At 40.2% G+C, this 18,759-nt stretch overlaps 1 protein-coding gene across 1 annotated transcript; it reads left to right on the forward strand.

Moving 5' to 3' along the window:
* The first annotated feature begins 560 nt into the window (after positions 1 to 560).
* On the forward strand, positions 561 to 18,665 carry LOC308086101 (scaffold protein ILK). The gene is made up of 13 exons (XM_080429474.1): positions 561 to 690; positions 2,995 to 3,249; positions 9,359 to 9,524; positions 11,122 to 11,217; positions 11,321 to 11,417; positions 11,520 to 11,603; positions 12,347 to 12,432; positions 12,577 to 12,686; positions 12,904 to 13,031; positions 13,229 to 13,350; positions 13,846 to 13,945; positions 16,334 to 16,464; positions 16,667 to 18,665. Exons 2-13 carry the CDS (start codon positions 3,161 to 3,163, stop codon positions 16,814 to 16,816), a joined length of 1,359 nt encoding a protein of 452 aa, XP_080285600.1. The 5' UTR covers positions 561 to 690; positions 2,995 to 3,160; the 3' UTR covers positions 16,817 to 18,665.
* Positions 18,666 to 18,759: the final 94 nt, after the last annotated feature.

Consider the following 18,759-nt stretch of genomic DNA (forward strand, 5'->3'; position numbering starts at 1 on the left):
TGAATTTAAAGTTTGTCCTCGTCGCTGTTCACTATATTCAATGGCGTGAAGAGTGTAAAGGTACATTTACTTAAGTGTACTTAAATATTTTTTTTTAGGTATTTTTACTTTACTGGAGTATTTTCAGTACTTTTACTTCTACTCCACTACATCTCACTACAATTATTTGAAAACTTTAGTTACTAGTTAGTTACTTATTATTTTGATTATTACCCACTTCAGCCACTACATTTCGGCCATTTGAAAATAGCCGATCTAAATTGTAGATCTGCTATTTCAAAATACTTTTTGAAAACTTGCGAAATGGGACATTCTGCTTAATGAGTACTTTTACTTTTGGTACTTTAAGTATATTTTGATGCCAATACCTTTATACTTTTACTCAAGTAATGTTTTTTACAGACTTTTACAGAGTACTTCTACATCACAGTATGGATACTTTTACTTAAAGTAAAACAACAACAAAATAGTACTTTTTCCACCACTGGCTGTTTACTAGCCAATGGCGTGAAGAGCATCCCTCCACTCTATGGGATGCATACTTCCAAATAGTTACCACGTACGGAGCGGAGGGTGTGGACGTAGCACGGCGTTCAATCTGATTGTGCATTCAATCTTATGAGGGATATACATGTATTTTACATGAACTTTTTGTGTCATTAGATGGCCGCGCACATTTAAACATACCCGGTAGGTCTCTTCTTGCCTAAGAATCTCTTATTTGTCTCTTATTGTGTTGTTTAAAAGCTCTAAAGGATGGTTTTATGCTTCCGTTTCTCATCAAGCGTCAAGACAACTCGGTCAGTTAGCTTGTTAGCAAACCAGTGTTGCCATGTCGGCTTATTATAATATAAACTACGTTGGGCTTCTTTTTCTGTATAGTTGCTTGTAAATATTGGTTAGTTGTTGTGTTTTTTGGGGCTTGTCTCTAAAGTGTACTTGCTTATTTAGGGCTTGTTTTCTAATTTTAATTATTTAAACTAGTTCTCAAATATTTCCATGAAAAGTTTTGTGCCCAGGGGAGCATTTGTGTTGTAATATTTCATAACATATGCCTAGCTGTAGAATACAACTCTGGTAGACGTATTTATTCTGACGTTTTCAATCTACGAGAGTTGTAGGGTTCACCCCCCATGGACACAGGGACTTTCATCTCCTAGCCCGTAGATCTCCAAACATGTACAAATGTAAAAAAAAAATATGCTTACCCCCACGCCCCAAATGTTAACTCTTTCTACGGGGTAGTAGTTTAATGTAATAATCCATATCTTTCAATAAAGAAGTGTTTTAATGCCGTCTGTGGCCGATTCTGTCGGAAGTTCCCAATGGGCGGTAGTGACGGGGCGCATCCGGTGAAACCCGGAATTACACTCAATGTAAACAGGAAGTAAACGAGGGTGAAAAAATGGCGTTCGGCCACAGACGGGATTAAAACACTTCTTTATTGAAAGATATGGATTATTACATTACACTATTACCCCGTAGAAAGAGTTAACATTTGGGGCGTGGGGGTAAGCACATTTTTCTTTTGCATTTGTACATGTTTGGAGATCTACGGCCAGGAGATGGACCATGGGGGATCAACCCTACAACTCTCGTAGATTGAAAACGTCAGAATAAATACGTCTACGAGAGTAGTATTCTACAGCTAACATATTCCAAATATTCCACATTTTATTGCAAGAGTTTTTGAAAATAGCAGATCTACAAGTTCAAAACGCGTCGCTTGTAGATCGCTTGTAGATTATTTTCAAATAGCGGTAGGTTAAATTTAAAGTGATGCATTTGGCCTAGCCCTAGTTGCTTCCTTTGGGCTTGCTTCCCTAGACCTGGTTGCTTATTTCTCTCACAAAATATGGCAACACTGTAGCAAAACTGACTGAAGCCAAAGCTGTTGAACGCTATTCTAACATAACAGGCCACTTTATGGACCGTTTCACGATACCATGAGGGCATAAGTAGCCTTTTATATATATATATATATATAGGTATAAAGGTAGATATATAGGTATTACAAAATGTGTTATTTCTTAACTCTTGAAGTTATTTATGGAGCTATTGGGCAATGTTGGAAGTGGAACTGTTAGCTTCCATCAGATCAGATGTTGCTGTGTAGAACTGGATATGTTATCCAGAGACTTTTACGAAATATTTAATATTTTCCTTTCTTTGTTTTTGTGAAAGAGTTAATGACAAGTGAAGTTTGGCCTACGTGTCGTGTTAATCGTCCCCTATATCTGGGCTAAAAAATGTATTCGTAAAAGTTTGCTCACATTGAGTCAGAGAAATCATACAGTACAACAGCACAGGGGTTGTGAGTCAGTCATCATGACCAACTTAAGTGTTGAATCACATCATTGCTAAACTCTGATCAGTCAGCTGCATGCATACACACCCAGAACGGTTAACTGTAGATAGCATTACACAGAATGCACACCCCAAGTTTCTTGTTAACCTCCTGGCTGTGTTGTGTCATAACATTGCTGTTACCATTCTTTTCTTTTGAGTAGCCATTTACTTTTCCTCCCCAATTTAGTCGTTTTTGCCAATTGATTCCTCCCCACACACATTTCTGTGTTGGCACTGCTGTTGTATCCTATTGACTCACCTGCCAGTGAGGAGCCCCCACCTACTTTACCTGCCCAACACTCCCCGTTGACAGGTGCTGCCCCAGCCCGTAGGAGTACATGCAATGACCAATAATCACCCTCCCCGCCCGGCTTCCCTGCCCCAAACGCGGGCCAATTGTGTTCGCATAGACGCCCGACCAAGCCGGTTACACCACAGTGGATTCGAACCCACAACCTCCGTGGTGGTGGACAGGGACTTGTACTACGCCACCCAAGCGCCCGCTGTTATCATTCTAGCATTAGTTGAGATAATGCAGAATGTAAACTAGAAATTATCTTGGTTATTTTGTTATGTACGCTAGCTAATGGATATTGGGTATTAACTGTAACTAATAAAACTTGAATGTGCCTTCTTCTCTTCTAGGTCTGTGTGTGCCAAGTGATCATCCCAGATGAGGGTCGAATGCCTACCAGGCCACATTTGATTTCCCTCTGGTTGCCTCTTCGTTTGTCCCAGTCATTCCTACCCTGCCCCTTACTTGCCCCCAGAAGTGCAAGTGAAACATAACAGGCAGGGTAATCCAGTCATCATGGATGATATATTTACACAATGCAGAGAAGGCAATGCTGTTGCAGTTCGTCTATGGTTGGACAACACAGAAAATGATCTCAATCAAGGGTGAGTCAAGTGTGTCAACATCACTTTCTTTCATCACTTTCTCTTGCTGATAGGAAAGTAGTGATGTTGAACATTTTCAAGCCTGTTTATATTTGGCCAGCTAATTGCTAGTGATATTTTAAAATCAAGGTCAGCTGGGCCTGCTCAGCAGTTTTATATATGCCCGCAGAGCATGACAGTACAGTATGTTAACTGTAAAACTTTATTCTGCAGTACATCATCAATGGAAGCATCTACATTCCTTTCCACACATTTTTATCCAGGTTTTTCCTTTAATTTGTCACCTGTCAGTATATGAAAACTGATCTAATGTTAATGTGACTTGTTTATCACAGCCTTATTTATTCACGAAGACGATGAGAAATGAGAAACAATGAATCTCTTACTTGCTGAACAGCATAATGAGAAAACGAATCAATGACCACTAGAATCAAATACTGTCATGCCTGTATTTTCTTGGGCCCCTGTTCTGCCAAGTTGGTTTGAAGTTCTGCCAGAATCGGCTGTGTGGCTTAAGACGAACTTGAGCAACGTCCAATCTACGTAGTCCAGTTGGGATTTCCTGACAGTGTAGTGAAGGAGTTTGAGGACGCAGCTGCTCGCTGCCATTACTCAGCCATTCTGTGAACTGACGAATGTCGTTTGCCGCTTTTTGTTGTGGTTCCATAAACTTGTTAATGATGCTCAGCTGAGAGAATTCTACCACACTGCCTGAAGCAACTTTGCTTGGAGGCCAAGTGTCATATCATCCATGTTTGAGTGAAGCACAGAGGTTGTTTGCAATGCCAGTTCAGCCCACCTTGCCACTTAAAGGGGTGTTCCACTTTAAAAGACTTCTGGAGTCATTTTGGCTTTTTTGTGCAGACAGACAGTTTTTAAGTTGCTTGATTCAATATTTAGATATTTGATTTTCATTTGATCAGACACGCCTTCCCTCTTATAAAAACCCATTGTAACTTCAAACTCCATTTTAGTCATGTTGGATTCATTGACAACAAACGTCCTTGGTTCTGGTGACTGATATTGTCCTTCTAATGCTTGTTTATTTATATTTTGGTAATTAAAACATTTTTTATAAAGTAAATTAAGAAAAGTAATTGAAAAAATACGGCCTCTCACACATTAGAAGTACGATATCAGGCCCCTGAACCAACAACTATAGGGGCATAAAAGGGAGACACAGACAGACGGTTACAACAGGTATTCTGACAACAGGTAATGCATAGCTTAGTGGGGCATGCATTATAATCAATTTAATTGATATAACTGTTGCACCCTTGATTTAAAAATAAATAAATAGAAATCTACATCTGCCCAATTCTCATGTGATCCTGACCTGAGGAACCCATTTCCTTCTGGACACATGACTTTCTCATGGATCCCCTGTTTTGCTGTAATTTACTCATAACCACTCCCTTTATTTACGGAGTGCATTTAGTTGGAGTATTTTAGATGGAGAGGAACTACTGTATGAAGACACAAATAATCCTATGCGGTCATGCATAAGGTATCCTTGGTAGCAGAAACTAATCCACACTTGGTGCAGTAAAACATGAGAAGCTATATATATATGACTTATATCAGGCTATTATTAAGAATATTCCATTTGATAGTATGAAGTCCTCGTCTGGCCTCCTCTATCCTCGAATGACTCCAGAAAGCCATTCAGTAGAAGTTGAAACTACCGCAATTACCTTTTCAAGGGAAAGTTGTCATCTTATGTCATTTGTCCTGGATTTAATGGGTTTTTATTCAGATTAAACAAGAAGGTAATTGATTTAGTTTTTTTTGTGCTGAAACACTATTCCACAAGTATTCTGAATAGAAGTCCACATTGCAGCCTGAAAGTGCATTGCGGTGTGTGCTATTGAAAGGACTTGATCATTAGCTATCAGCAGCATGTAGAATCAAGCTAATTTCTCATGTGGAAAATGCTTTCTTCTGGGTTGAGTTAATTGAATGGTGATTTGTTTTGCCCTGGAGAGAATTATGTTCAAATGACAAACATTTGGAGTACTTGTGCATACATTTGTAGAATTTCCCTTTCACTCTTAATAATGTTCACAAGTGATATTTTTTTTGCTCTGTTGTTTTGCTATGGGTTGAGCTGAAGTGGGTGCACCCCCACATGTAGACCTAAATTATTTCCATTAACTGATTGCATGTCAAGTTCCTTTTCCTGGTTGATATATCTTTCCCAATGGGGTAAACACAGCAACTCTAGCATTTTTCCCTGCAGTCACATGTACTGTAGGATTCAAGATAATACATTTCGCCTCCATGCCTTGCCGTTTATTAGGCCTAAACTTCTCAATATCCACCTTTTTTGACTATAGGATTAACCTTACTTATTTCTGTCGGTGTCAGTAGGTTTACTCAAATGTGAATCCAGGACAAAGTAGTAGTACAATGCTGTGGAATAGTAGTAGTGGAATGCTGAATCTCCATACAAGGAATAACAGAAACACACAGGCCTCAAGGGAACAGGGGGAGGACATTATTGTAGTGGGCAGGCCCTAAAGAGTTATGAGGATTTGCGTGACGGTGCAGACAATTCTGAATTCTCATCTATGTATGCATGCAACCGTGAAGTGTCGGACTTTTTTGCTGAAGGAATGTACAAGTAGAGCATATCACATTCCCCTGTTTCACTGTAGTGTTTCCGGTATTCGTCTCCCAGTGGTATTAGATAGTGCCACTCATTTCCCCTCAGCATTTCCCGCTGGTTGAGAAGAGTTAATTATAAAGTTTGGAAAAAGGGAGGCCATATTATAGATTTACAATGCTGCTGCCTTTGCAATTTTCTACGCAAGAATAAACTATCCTCCATAAATCATCAGGGAGACCAAATATAACATTGCTTTTAAAACAGAACACTAGATTTGTGGGATTCACATTAGTTTAGAGCACCATACTGGTCTAAACAACTGGTCATGGTCTACAAATGGTTATGACCATTTATCATACATAAATATACTGTAGACTTTTGTGCCGTGTATTGGTTAATTTTTAGGAGCGGGGGTTCTTGTACATTAGAATGTTGTCTAAAGTCATTCAAATGAGTCACAAGCATTTGAATATTGTTTTGTACTAAAACAAAATGTGACAAAAAATAAATTGTGTTGGATTACCTATGTCGGTCAAATTTCAAGTCTCTGAAAGTTGTATTTTCAATACAGTAGAATACAGAAATGAATGGAAAACATTGGCTTCCTCGAAGACCAAACAAACTACGGTATGCTCAAATGGTCAACAGTAATGCAGTGAGTCATATTGAATAATGCCACATGCCAGACCACCAGTATTGTCCTGATAAATGGAAATGGTGTTTATCACAAAGTTTAAGTAGCGAGTCTCAGTGCCCAACCTTCTCCCTCGACTCATAATACCCTACTTGTGTTTTGGTTGTGTTCTAAATGGAGTGACTCCTGTAGTGTTTTGATTGGATAGGAGTGTGTTATCCATGGTTAGCATGGCTTTCTGTTGAGCCTCTGGAATTGAGCTAGAAGGAAATATGGAAGTGCCTTGGAATTATTTTCCTTGTTAGTCTGCAGTTTTTAGCATTGGGGAAACAAAGCAGTACTTCTTGCACCTTTTTGTTTTCATGTATACCTTTACCTACGTGTTTCACCAAAGAGCACCTGTCGAGAGAGCCGCTAACTCTTTAATTCTTTAAGGGTGATCACGCCAAGACGCGTCACTAGTTGCAAGACACTTCAAAAAACATGGGTAAAACAGGGTGGTACACCAATGGAGCCGGACCTGCGTGTGTAACACGAGTGATAAAATAATGAATCACACGAGAAATGTTTGATTCAAGCTGAGAATATTTTAACTTTAATGTATATCTAAAATCTGCTCGAAAAATGTGACGTGTAGCACAAGGGAGGAGCCCAGTACTTTCCACTGATTTTGCTGGGTCTGAACTGACAGTGGGGCTGGGCTTGGCTTCCCCAGGTACCATGGGGTCATCTCTAACATTATGTCTGTTAGGGACGGGTCAGACTCCAGCCTCTATATGACCTGCTGATGGTAATCCAGCAGCCTTTGTTCATTGGGATAGTAAAAGGTCTCTTAAGCCTGATTTATACTTCATTGTGTCCCTTGCAGAAAGTACCTGATCTACAAACTCGCAACCCATCGCATCACGGTGCATTTTCAGCTGGTATATCTGCTATTTTATGCCTAGCAACTAGCCTGGTAAACCACTCCGGTCGCGGAAATCACATTTCATTTGATTTCAGCAGAGGCAATGTGATTTCCGCGACCGGGGTGGTTTACAAGGCTACCTAGCAACACCACCATACATAGTATAAATTAAGCGTGACTTACTGAGTAGGCTCATGTGACATTTGTGCGACTCTGTAATAGGAAGCTTGACTCATATCATCTTATGTTTATGGTCTTTTTGTTGCGTTGTTATTCTGTATGGATGACATCTCTTTATTTGAATCTGTTCTCCATCCCATTTCTCTTCTTTTGTGGCCTGACGGTGATAGTCAGTGCCCAAACACAGATTATAGATAGGGTCTCTTTGCCAGGCTCATCTGTCTGCCAATCTGAGTGCTGTTGGCAGGTGGAAGTGCCTGAAATAAATCATCCAGTTGAAGGGGGAGAGGGTGAAAACCCCGGCACTGAACTCCATTCGTAGGCTATGACCACTGCCTTCTATCTAATTAGCTACTTTTTCTTTCTTTTTTGGGGGCTGTGAAGCATAATGGAGTCTGTATTTCGACACATTTACTATGCAAAGACCTTCACTCTTGTCGCCTTCACTAATGAGTCGGCAGGCATTGACCCCCTCGTTCCCGGAGGAAATTGCACTCCAGGGCAAGTCCGGTATTGCTGCAGCAGGTCACCCAGATGCACAGATGAATGTGTGTCCCAGGACTGAGGGTCTCTGTGGGCCTCAGAGGCTGTTCTCACTGGACCACTGCTTGGGATATGTATGTGTGTGTGAGCCTGCATTAATGCAAGCTGTGCATTGGTGGTGAGGGCAGAGGGTTTAGATTCCTTCTAATGTCACAATACCCCCACAGTTCTCTGTTACAGGAAAACATGATCCCACCCCCCATTATGAATTTCAAAGCGTATAACTTCATTAATATGGAGGCCAGAGGATTGTGCATCGTCTTCACACAAATAGTAAGCCTGTGTGAGAGCCATATCAAAATTCAGGAGTGAGTGGAAAATGGGACGAATCATCAGCAATTGCCAGCTCTACTCTTGGAAAAAGATTTGAAGAGGCTCTGATGGTGGAGGGTGGGACAAAGGCCAGGCAGAGAGGAGAGTATTAGGAACGAGATTATGATGACATAATGGTGCAGAGCAGCTGGAGAGTGTGTGTGTATGTATGTATGTGTGCATGCGTAACTGTGACGAAGGAAGTCTCTGGACCTTATAAGGTTGGCAGATAATATTCTAGTCACCCTTAGTTTGTTTCACCCCCCTTTCCTTATTTCTGTTATTCAGATCTTGGGGTCTTTTAACTGTAGCATCTCTCTCACGGTCCTTGTGAATACATGCTGTTAAAGTCATTGAGTATTTTTTCTCTTTTTTCCCCCTCTTTTTTACACACGAGAGCATGATAGAATTACTTAATCTGACACAAGCCACTACTTCCCTTTATGTGCTCACACAGCTGTGCTTTGTGGCCCTACTGTGAATTGCTCAAAGTTTGCTTAATTATGCAGGGTAATTTCTCCCCCTTTACTTTAAGGCCTATAAAGCTATTTGAGGGCTTACCTTAAGGCAGTCATTGTGTGTATTCATACATTAGGGACAGTCGTTAATGCAAAAGTAGTTTGGCTTAAAGGCTTATCGCACCTTCATGACTGTGCGTTTGGGAGCATTGCCACTCTGTACTAGTACTTCTTAGAATTGTAAAAGGTTTACTACAAGAAAGGCTCCTTGGAGGAAGATAACTGCGGTACTATTGCTCAGCGAGAATAACCAATTGCGTTGAGGCTGTAATATTTCCCTTCAGGCCATTCATGAATTAAATCAAAATTAAAGTTATTTGCTGCATCATTACTTGCAAAGTACCGCATGTCATTTTAGGTTGGTTTTTAGGCTTCTGTTTAGCCTGTGTTGTGTTCTCTCGTTATAGGGACGACCATGGCTTCAGTCCCCTCCACTGGGCATGCAGAGAGGGCCGCTCCAGCGTGGTGGACATGCTCATCATGAGAGGGGCTCGCATTAACGTCATGAACCGAGGGGATGACACGCCTCTGCATCTGGCCGCCAGCCACGGCCATCGTGACATTGTGGGCAAGGTGAGGCCCGTGCAAACACGCTGAGAGCATGTGCAGACTAGACTGCCTCACGAGTTCAGTGAGAACCTCAGCAGAGGAGGTGTGCTGATCTAGGATCACCAATCAGGATTCATGACTATAGGCTTCATAGGATTTCAAACTGTTCTCACATAGGCTCAGCTTTATTTAAAGATGAGTGGAATAAAAATCCATCATATTAATGTTTGTACCTCTCACTGCTAATGACTGAAAAAGGATACATCTATATTTTCTGGCAACCTAAAGTCTTTCTGCAACCTATCTGATGGATTGGATAAAATAATCTCTGGTGTAAAGTCTGTATTTATTTATTTTAAGATTATACTAACTAGTACACTACAATAAATATATGATGTGCTAAAGGTAAGCAGAGCAAACTTTATTCTAGAGGCACAGAAATGAATTTTATCTCTAATTTCTTCTCGCGTAAAGGGTGCGTCAATTACATTTTCCCCCAAATGTTGATGTAGCCCTTTAAGTATGTCTTATGAAACCTAGGAACTCTACTGAACAACAAGTCTTGTCTGTTCTTGTAGCTCATAACTAAATAAGTCATTTCGCAAAGAGGGCAGTGCTGGCAGAGGTTGTCAATGAGTATAAATTAAATATTGTGATGACTGTTGTGCAAAGAGGCTATAAAACTTGGTTACTACTTGTGATGGAAAATAGAGGCTGGAACAATTACAGTATTCTATGAAACAATAACAATCTTTCTTTTTTTTTTTAAACATTTACACAAGCTCTCCAAGTTCGCCAGAAAGTGTTTTAAAAGTAGCAGACGAGTACTTTTGCAGTACTTTAAGTACATTGTAAATCCATATTAATTGGGGTTAGGATACATTGTAAATCGATAGTAATTAAGGAAAAGATTCACAAGTGCATTTGAGTAGGTTCAGATGCCTATTGTTTGAAGTGCAGTTTATCATTGAGTACTTAATTGTAAACTAATCAATATTATAAACATTCAAAGTTACAATGGCGCTGAGGCCTAAACGATTAAATATCTGTGTAATATGTATAGCCTTGGAACATATAGGGTATTTACTCTGCCATAAGGAATAAAATGCTATTAATGTTAACGTTTTAAGACATTTGCTACTGTTGTCTATTAGCTTTCCTGTCTCACTGAGTAAGGTACGTGTGAGCCTTCTATTTTAGTTTTAGCTTTTTGTGTTTGTTTAACCACACAAACACTAGTGTCCCTGTTCTGGGCATGTCATAATACACAAATATTCTGCAAAAAATAGCCGATCTACAAGCTCGCAACGAGTTGCGACGTGTAGTGAGCTTGTTGGTCTGTTATTATGAGATTTGGTGTAGAGGGAACCATGAGGGGACCAAGTAGTATAGACCCCTGGGGGACTCCGATAAACAAAGTATATAGGGCTTAAGTGGTTAAATTGCTGCTGGTGATTATTATGCAGTTTAATATTAGACATGGCAGTGTAGTTACCACAGGCAACAAGAACCTCATCATCCAGGCTTATCATCATAGGTGGCAATAATTCCATATCTGTATACAGTCCAAACACAATCTGACCAGTCTTGTTTTGTGTACAATCGTTTCTCTGTGTTTTAGCTTATCCAGTGCAAAGCTGACACAAATACTGCCAATGAGCATGGCAATACACCACTGCATTATGCCTGCTTCTGGGGACAAGATGTGGTGGCTGAGGTTAGTGCACCCTCTGGTGGTCAATACTGGGACATATTTCTGTTTAATGTTCATTACTACCATGATGGCCATTTGAACAGTCTTTAAAACGTCTCTCCTTTAGGACCTGGTGACTAATGGAGCCCAGGTGAGCATCTGTAACAAATATGGAGAAACTCCCCTGGACAAGGCAAAACCTCACCTGCGAGAACTTCTCAAAGGTACTCACATTGTCTAGTCTTTAAACTGTCTACAGTGTTTAGGTTTCAGAGGTTTATCCCTTGATTTGCATTTTGACTTACTTGCATCCAATTTCTTCTCAGAGAAAGCAGAAAAATTGGGGCAGAACTTGACCAGGATTCCGTTTAAGGACACATTCTGGAAAGGCACCACTAGAACTCGACCCCGTAAGTCTCACGGATGCACAAACACACAGTTTGTGCAGTATATTAGCTGGCGGGTGTGTGGTAGCAGTGTGCAGCACACATGCATGGAAAATGTGCTCAAGGTCCCCCTGGTAGTTCCTAAAGTGTCTTCTGAAATTTCCACTGTATTAGAACTTGCTTAGTAATATATGTTAACACATTGGGTGCCAGAGGTTTATTAAAATATTATACTTTGAGTGCCAGGACTTTTTAAACATTTTGAACCTTTTTCAAGTAGTCACAAAATATTTTCAGTGATCACCGTCCTCACGGTGATCCCCTCATTACACACATACAGGTCTCGTACAATCGGGGGGAAAAAATTTAAAACATTCGGAAATCCATTCCATAGTTGCAGCCAGTTGAAAATAGTTAAATTAACATTGTAAAAAAAAAAAGTGCACAGGAGCCGAGATACAGGTTTTTGAAGTCATAAGTTAACCAGGAGGTGGATTGGAGTCTAAATCTTGTAGGAGTGATATTTCCTGTTGCTGTGAAGGAAAAAAAAAAAAAAATTAAAAAAAAAAAAAAAGTTTTTTTTTTTTTTTTTTTTCAAAAACCGTATATATACGGTTTTGGCACTCAACGTTAGTATGCGCAAAACCGTATATATACGGTTTTGGCACCCAATGTGTTAAATAAGTAGTAGGTTAAATTTCACGTGAAAAATGGGGCCTTTGTCAGAGTTATTTATTACTCAACTTGTCTGCATCCTGTGTTTGCAGGCAATGGCACTTTGAACAAACATGCGGGAATTGACTATAAACAGCTCTCCCTTGTGGCAAAGATAAACGAGAACCATTCTGGAGAGGTATTTCCTTCATCTATTTTTGTTTCATTGTGGATGTTCTGATATAGCTGATTAAATGAATCGGTTAAAATTAGTGTTTGTATTAACGCAAAGCAGTGTTGTGTTAGTTAGTGATGAACCTTGCTCTCTACCTCTTTTCCATAGCTGTGGCAAGGGCGCTGGCAAGGGAATGAAGTAATTGTTAAAGTGCTAAAAGTTCGTGACTGGACCACGAGGAAAAGCAGAGACTTCAATGAGGAGTATCCCAAGCTCAGGTTAATATTGGCTATTCAACTCTGTTTGGTGTCTTTGTCCTCTATTGTCTCTGTTATTCATTTCTCTGTTTGCATTTCATTGATCCGAGCCTTTTTTAATTTTGGATTTGCACTTCACGTGAGCCTCCTGTTTATGTGGAATCATAGGTGTGTGTTTGCCTCTTTCTGTCTCATCTACCTCTCTCCCCTGTCCCCGTCCCTCTTTGGCTCATCCCAGGATATTTTCCCACCCGAATGTGCTGCCCATGTTGGGAGCATGTCAGTGTCCACCCGCCCCTCACCCCATCATCATCACACACTGGATGCCTTATGGTTCGCTCTACAACGTGCTGCATGAGGGCACCAGTGAGTACTGTACTTCTCCGCTCACAAAGTCTTAACATATCACCCATTACTGTGGTATGGCTGGATCTGTCATTTACAGTGCTGCACTTAATGTGTGTCATTACATGGTCTTATCACTGTCTGTTAAGTAATAAGTAAAATAGTTATTGATGATGTGTGCAAATAGCTGACATGTGAATTTGTTGTTGGTCATTAAGATTTTGTGGTGGACCAGACGCAGGCAGTGAAGTTTGCCCTGGACATTGCCTGTGGACTGGCCTTCTTGCACACACTTGAACCTATGATACCTCGCCACTGTCTCAACAGCAAGAGTGTTATGGTAAGACAGTTTTTTAATAAGGCAATACTGAGCATGACGTCTAATGATAGTATGATTAAGTTGCTGTAGATAATTATGTTAACTTTTCTGAATAAAGTGAGATCGGACCCGGGTGGATAAATATAATGCTGATTATATTTAGTCGTTATGCCTCCCCACACATTTCTGTGTTGCCACTGCTATTGTACACTACTAGCTCACTTGCCAGTGAGGAGCCCCCTCCAGGAGGACATAGTGCTGTTCAACACCCCCGTTGACAGGCATGTCCCCAGCCCGTAAGAGTCACTAGCACACTGACACAGATCGCCCTTCCCTCCCCCGAACACGTCCAGTTGTATTTGTATAGACACTCTGCCAAGCCGGATTCTCCGTGGTGGATTTGAACCCCTAGATTCCGTTGTGGTGGACAGGTACTTTGCCCCTGCACCACCTGAGCAGCTTGTTGGTGGCATCCTTTTATATGTCAAAGAGACTCTTCTGTTCATGTGTCTGCAGATAGACGAGGACATGACTGCTAGGATCAGCATGGCAGACGTCAAGTTCTCCTTCCAGTGTCCTGGCAGGATGTACTCTCCTGCATGGGTAGCCCCTGAAGGTAGGCCTGGCTTGTGAAATAAGTACCTGAAATGAACGCTCAAGAACAAAAGAAGGATATAGGAAACTTTATACACGAATCCACGGAGCGCTGCCCTGCGCGCAGCCATTGCTGCGGTGTCAACGCTCCGCGAACGCGACACCGCAGCAATGGCCGCCTACAGGCAGCTACAGGCAGCGCGTCTGTGGATTCGTCTATACTGCCTCGGTGTATTTCAAAGTTGTATTCAATTGAATCATTAAGACACCAAACATCAAGACAGTGAAAAAGAACTGCATTATAAAAGGACTACAGGATACAATAAAAAAGTAAAAATCTTAAATAAAACAAAGAAATAAGAATACAATTACAGTGCAGAAGAAATCATTTTTATTAAAGAAATAATAATTGAGACCTGAGGTTTTGGGGGATTTGTTGCAGATATCTGATGCATAAATGCAATGCTTTATTTGTTTATGTATTTATTTTAAATGCTTTATTAGACCAGCTGTAGTATTTTGAAACAATTTATTTGACAGACAGGGAGCCAGTGTAATGTCTATGAACTGGAGTGATATGGTCCACTTTCTTGGGAATAGTTAGGACTCAAGCAGCAGCGTTCTGAATCAACTGCAGTTGGAGACCTATAAAGACAACGCTATCATAGTTGAGTGTGCTGAAGATAGATGCATGGACAGGTTTTTCCAAATCCTGCTGAGACGGAAGTCCTTTAATCCTTAATATATTCTGAGTTTTGTCTTAATGTGGCTGTTGAAATTCAGGTCGGATCCCGTGACTCCCAACATTTCTATGGCTTGGGTTGTGGTTTAATAATTGAAGCTGAGTACTGACTTCACAATCATTCTTCCTTGACTCCAAAAAACAATTACTTCAGTTGTCTTTGTTTAACACATTGACCGCCAGAGGTTAATCTCATAATGTACTCACCAGTGCCAACGTTTTATTGTTGTTTTTTGTTTTTTTCACGTCGCCATATATCTTGTTAAAATCCTTAAGATTGAGCCGTGTTTACATCGGCGACATCTCCCTGCGTGTACCAGTCCAAACCACGTGTCAAACGGGGCATCCATGTTGTAGTTAGAACGGTTTAGGTTAAACAGTGATCAGCGAGGAGAAAAAACTACAGGAAGAGAATTGAGTTTCAGTGTGCGCTTTAGAATGGGAGCCGGCGTGATCGTCAAAACCGGATCCCAAATAATTCTGTTTCCAGTGGTGTTACAATGAAATGTGCCGTACTAGAAAATTGAAAAAAGTTTTTTTTTTCGAAAAAAATGAAAAAGCACCACAGCCCGTAGGCTACGGGATCGGCGCTTTACCGTTGGATTTAACGGCCCGTAGAACTACGGGCCCGGCGGTCAATGTGTTAACACCTTTACCGCCGGGCCCGTAGTTCTACGGGCCGTTAAATCCAACGGTTAAGCGCCGAGCCCGTAGTCCTACGGGCTGCGGTCTTTTCGCGCATGCGCGGTCCGGGTGCACTTTCGGAATTTTTTTGATCCACTTCCGTTTCCGGTTTGATGACAGGAAATAGAATTATTTGGGATCCGGTTTCGACGATCACGCCCGCTCCCATTCTACAGACGAAACTGAAACTCAATTCTCTTCCTGTAGTTTTTTCTCCTCGCATTTCACTGTTTAACGTAATCCGCTCTAACTCAAACATGGATGCCCCGTTTGACACGTGGTTTTCACTGGGAGATACAGGGAGATCTCGCGGATGTAAACAGACCGTTCACGGCTCAATCTTAAGGATTTTAACAAGATCTATGGCGACATGAAAAAAACAAAAAAACAACAAAAACACCTTGGCACTGGTGAGTACATTATGAGATTAACCTCTGGCGGTGGATGTGTTAATTGAACAACATTCTGGCACATCCCATCGTTGATTTATACATCCTAAAAAGAGATACATTGAAACGCAAGGAGAATGACTGGAAAATGAACCTGAGAAGAATGTATCAAGTCTTTTATACCCTAAGAACCAAGGGGAAAATGACTACCAAAACATTACTATTTGTCTGACTATGATGAGGTATTATGTCATTCATTGTTGACATTTTTTGCATCCTGAATTTGGGACACTATGCACAAAACCGTTATTTCTTTAACTCTTTATTCTGTATAGCTCAATAACTTCAAATCCAACCTTGTAATCTATTTTAAATACCAAATTCATTGTGCACCGTTGCTTATGAAAATTAAAAATATGGAAAAAAGTGATTAGACACTATTTTACTGTCCAAATACATGCTGTACCTGTGAGGACTACCTTTTCTTAGGAAGAATATAGAAATGTATGTTTGCCAAAAAAAAGAAACTGTGTAAAAAAAGAAATTGCTGCGTAAATGTTGCTAGTGTTATGTTAACTTGGTGCTCTTGGTCCAGCCCTCCAGAAGAAGCCTGAGGAGATCAACCGTCGTTCAGCTGACATGTGGAGCTTTGCTGTGCTGCTCTGGGAGTTGGTCACAAGAGAAGTGCCTTTCGCTGACCTGTCGAACATGGAGATAGGCATGAAAGTATGTAGTAGGGCCACTAAACTGTGTTGCATACTGTATATTCACACTTGAGACTTGTTATGATATGCTTTTACTCCAAACTTTCAATACACTCAATGCAGAAACAATGTGAAGCCTAATTTTGCAAATGTGTATTTGCCAAATGTGTATTCTAAGCAGGTCCTTCTCTACAGCACCTAATACTTGTCTGTTTTGCCTTTAGATTGCTTTAGAGGGCCTGAGACCTACCATCCCTCCTGGGATTTCGCCCCACATCTGCAAGCTTATGAAGATATGCATGAACGAAGACCCAGCCAAGAGGCCTAAATTTGACATGATTGTACCAATTCTGGAAAAAATGCAGGACAAATGAAAACACCTCTTCCCTCTTTGAATGAACCCCTTGGAATCCCAGATATCTCGCTTGTGATATCATTCAGATGTGGTGGTGTGGTGCTTACCAGTATTGCCTTAAACTCTTATTCTTACACTACCGTTGCACTCATTGCCACTGTAGCTTCTGTCTCTGAAATGAATCTAGCAGCAGCCACTTATTTTATTCAAGTATGAGTTTTATTTTTGTTATCAAGACTTTTTTTTCATCTTTGTCACATGATGTCTTCACAGCAGCGAAGTATTGGGTGCTCCAACTTAAAAGTTGTGTTAAAATTGCAATTTGTACATTTTATGTTCTCCTGATGAGAGAGTTAATTGCAACTGTAACATCTGAGATTCTAACACAGTTTTCCTGTGTGGGTGACCAAACCACCATCTACCACTCATTTAAGAGAGACTCTGCACTTGGACAGGGTAGATATGGGGCTTATGAGCTTCAGACCGGGCTACTTGTCAACCAGTACGTGTCCTAACCAACACCAGGGTCTAAATTCTTCAATGGAAGAGTAGGGAGAGCACCTCCAACCACTGCAGATGTGCTAGTTGTATCTTAACGTACTCTACAGATTGGTCAAAATACTGTTTTCATTCAAATGTGTTGCAGCTTTAATGTGGGCTAAGAAGAAGCTTCTCTGATTGTGACTGAATAACCTGTGGAGGTCAGGGTGAATGCCTCTCACTGCTTCCTGGTAATTGTATTCATTATTTGTACTTCTGGAGAGGGCTCACTATCCAAAGGTCACACTGTAATTGACCTGCTCCCTATAATGGAAGCGTTTAATAAAACAAACACATGCCGTATTAACCCAAAGCTTGTCTTCTGAAAAAGTGTTTGATATTGTTACCTGTTATATTTTGGACACATTGTATGCAATGGGGAAGTATGACTGACTACTGTCTGACATCAAGCATTTAAACATTGCTTAACAATGTAACATTAAGCAAATCATGAATGAGTCAATCCCATAAGTATTTTTCAATATTGCACCATTAACTTGGATTGTTGATTAGGAGATGGAGACTATTTGATCAGAATGTTGCCAATCTGGACAAATTTACATCCTTTGTATGTATCTTTTATCTATGTATCTTATGTGATGTGTGGAAAATGCAATGTTTGTCCAAACAAAAATGTATGCTTTCTACAGCAGAAAGTTGATTATTGTAACATTGGCCAAGCTGCTTTCAGATTTGTATACTATAGATCAATAATTCCTTTCTTTAAATTGTAATTAAATTAACTCAAATAAATCTACAGTATATTTGCATCAAAAGTCCATAGTTAAATAGAAAATGTACTACCATTACACAGACAGTGATTTGATTGATATTCTCATTAATCTACCACTCGATAATTATTTTAAGATCTGAAAAATTGTCCATAATCATGTTAAAATTGATTTTCTTAAGGCTTTGAAGTAATTACTTCAACAACATATAACCTTGTGTTTTGTACGGTATGTTTTCAGATTACTCCGGTCCTAACTTATTTATTACATAAATGTAATAAGCAGTTCTTTTGGTTGAATTTTTCAAAGGCCATGCCAGATGCTACACTGCCAACATTTCACAGATTGCCTAAACAGTGGTAGCATTAATATTGTTCAAACTGTCACTTTGTTTCCTGCTTGTATTTAACTTTGGACTGTCAGGATGTCCTCCACCTGTTTTCACTGTTTTTTTCCCCTCCCCTCTTTTTCTACTTCCATTGTTTCTGTGACTCCAACAGCTTGCTTGTTTGTGTTGAAACACAAGGGGTAAAAGCCAAAATCAAGCATGTCTTAAACAAATGTATTTATATAAGTATATTAAAAAGAACAAGATGAGCACCTTGTTTGATAGTCTAGCATGATTGTATATATCCGGAATGCAATAGAGGATTATTGGCTACATTGGCACAACCTATAGAGACTCTGAAAT

Source organism: Gymnoscopelus braueri, assembly GCF_963280865.1.
Source record: "Gymnoscopelus braueri genome assembly, chromosome: 5".
Classification (NCBI taxonomy): Eukaryota; Metazoa; Chordata; class Actinopteri; order Myctophiformes; family Myctophidae; genus Gymnoscopelus; species Gymnoscopelus braueri.

What these genes read in the sequence shown, in the direction of transcription:
- LOC308086101 (XM_080429474.1), top strand. Translation starts at nt 3,161, where the DNA reads ATGGATGATATATTTACACAATGCAGAGAAGGCAATGCTGTTGCAGTT. An exon ending in CGTGCTGCATGAGGGCACCA is followed by an intron (nt 13,032 to 13,228) that starts GTGAGTACTGTA and finishes TTGGTCATTAAG; the next exon opens with ATTTTGTGGTGGACCAGACG. An exon ending in ACATGGAGATAGGCATGAAA is followed by an intron (nt 16,465 to 16,666) that starts GTATGTAGTAGG and finishes TTTTGCCTTTAG; the next exon opens with ATTGCTTTAGAGGGCCTGAG.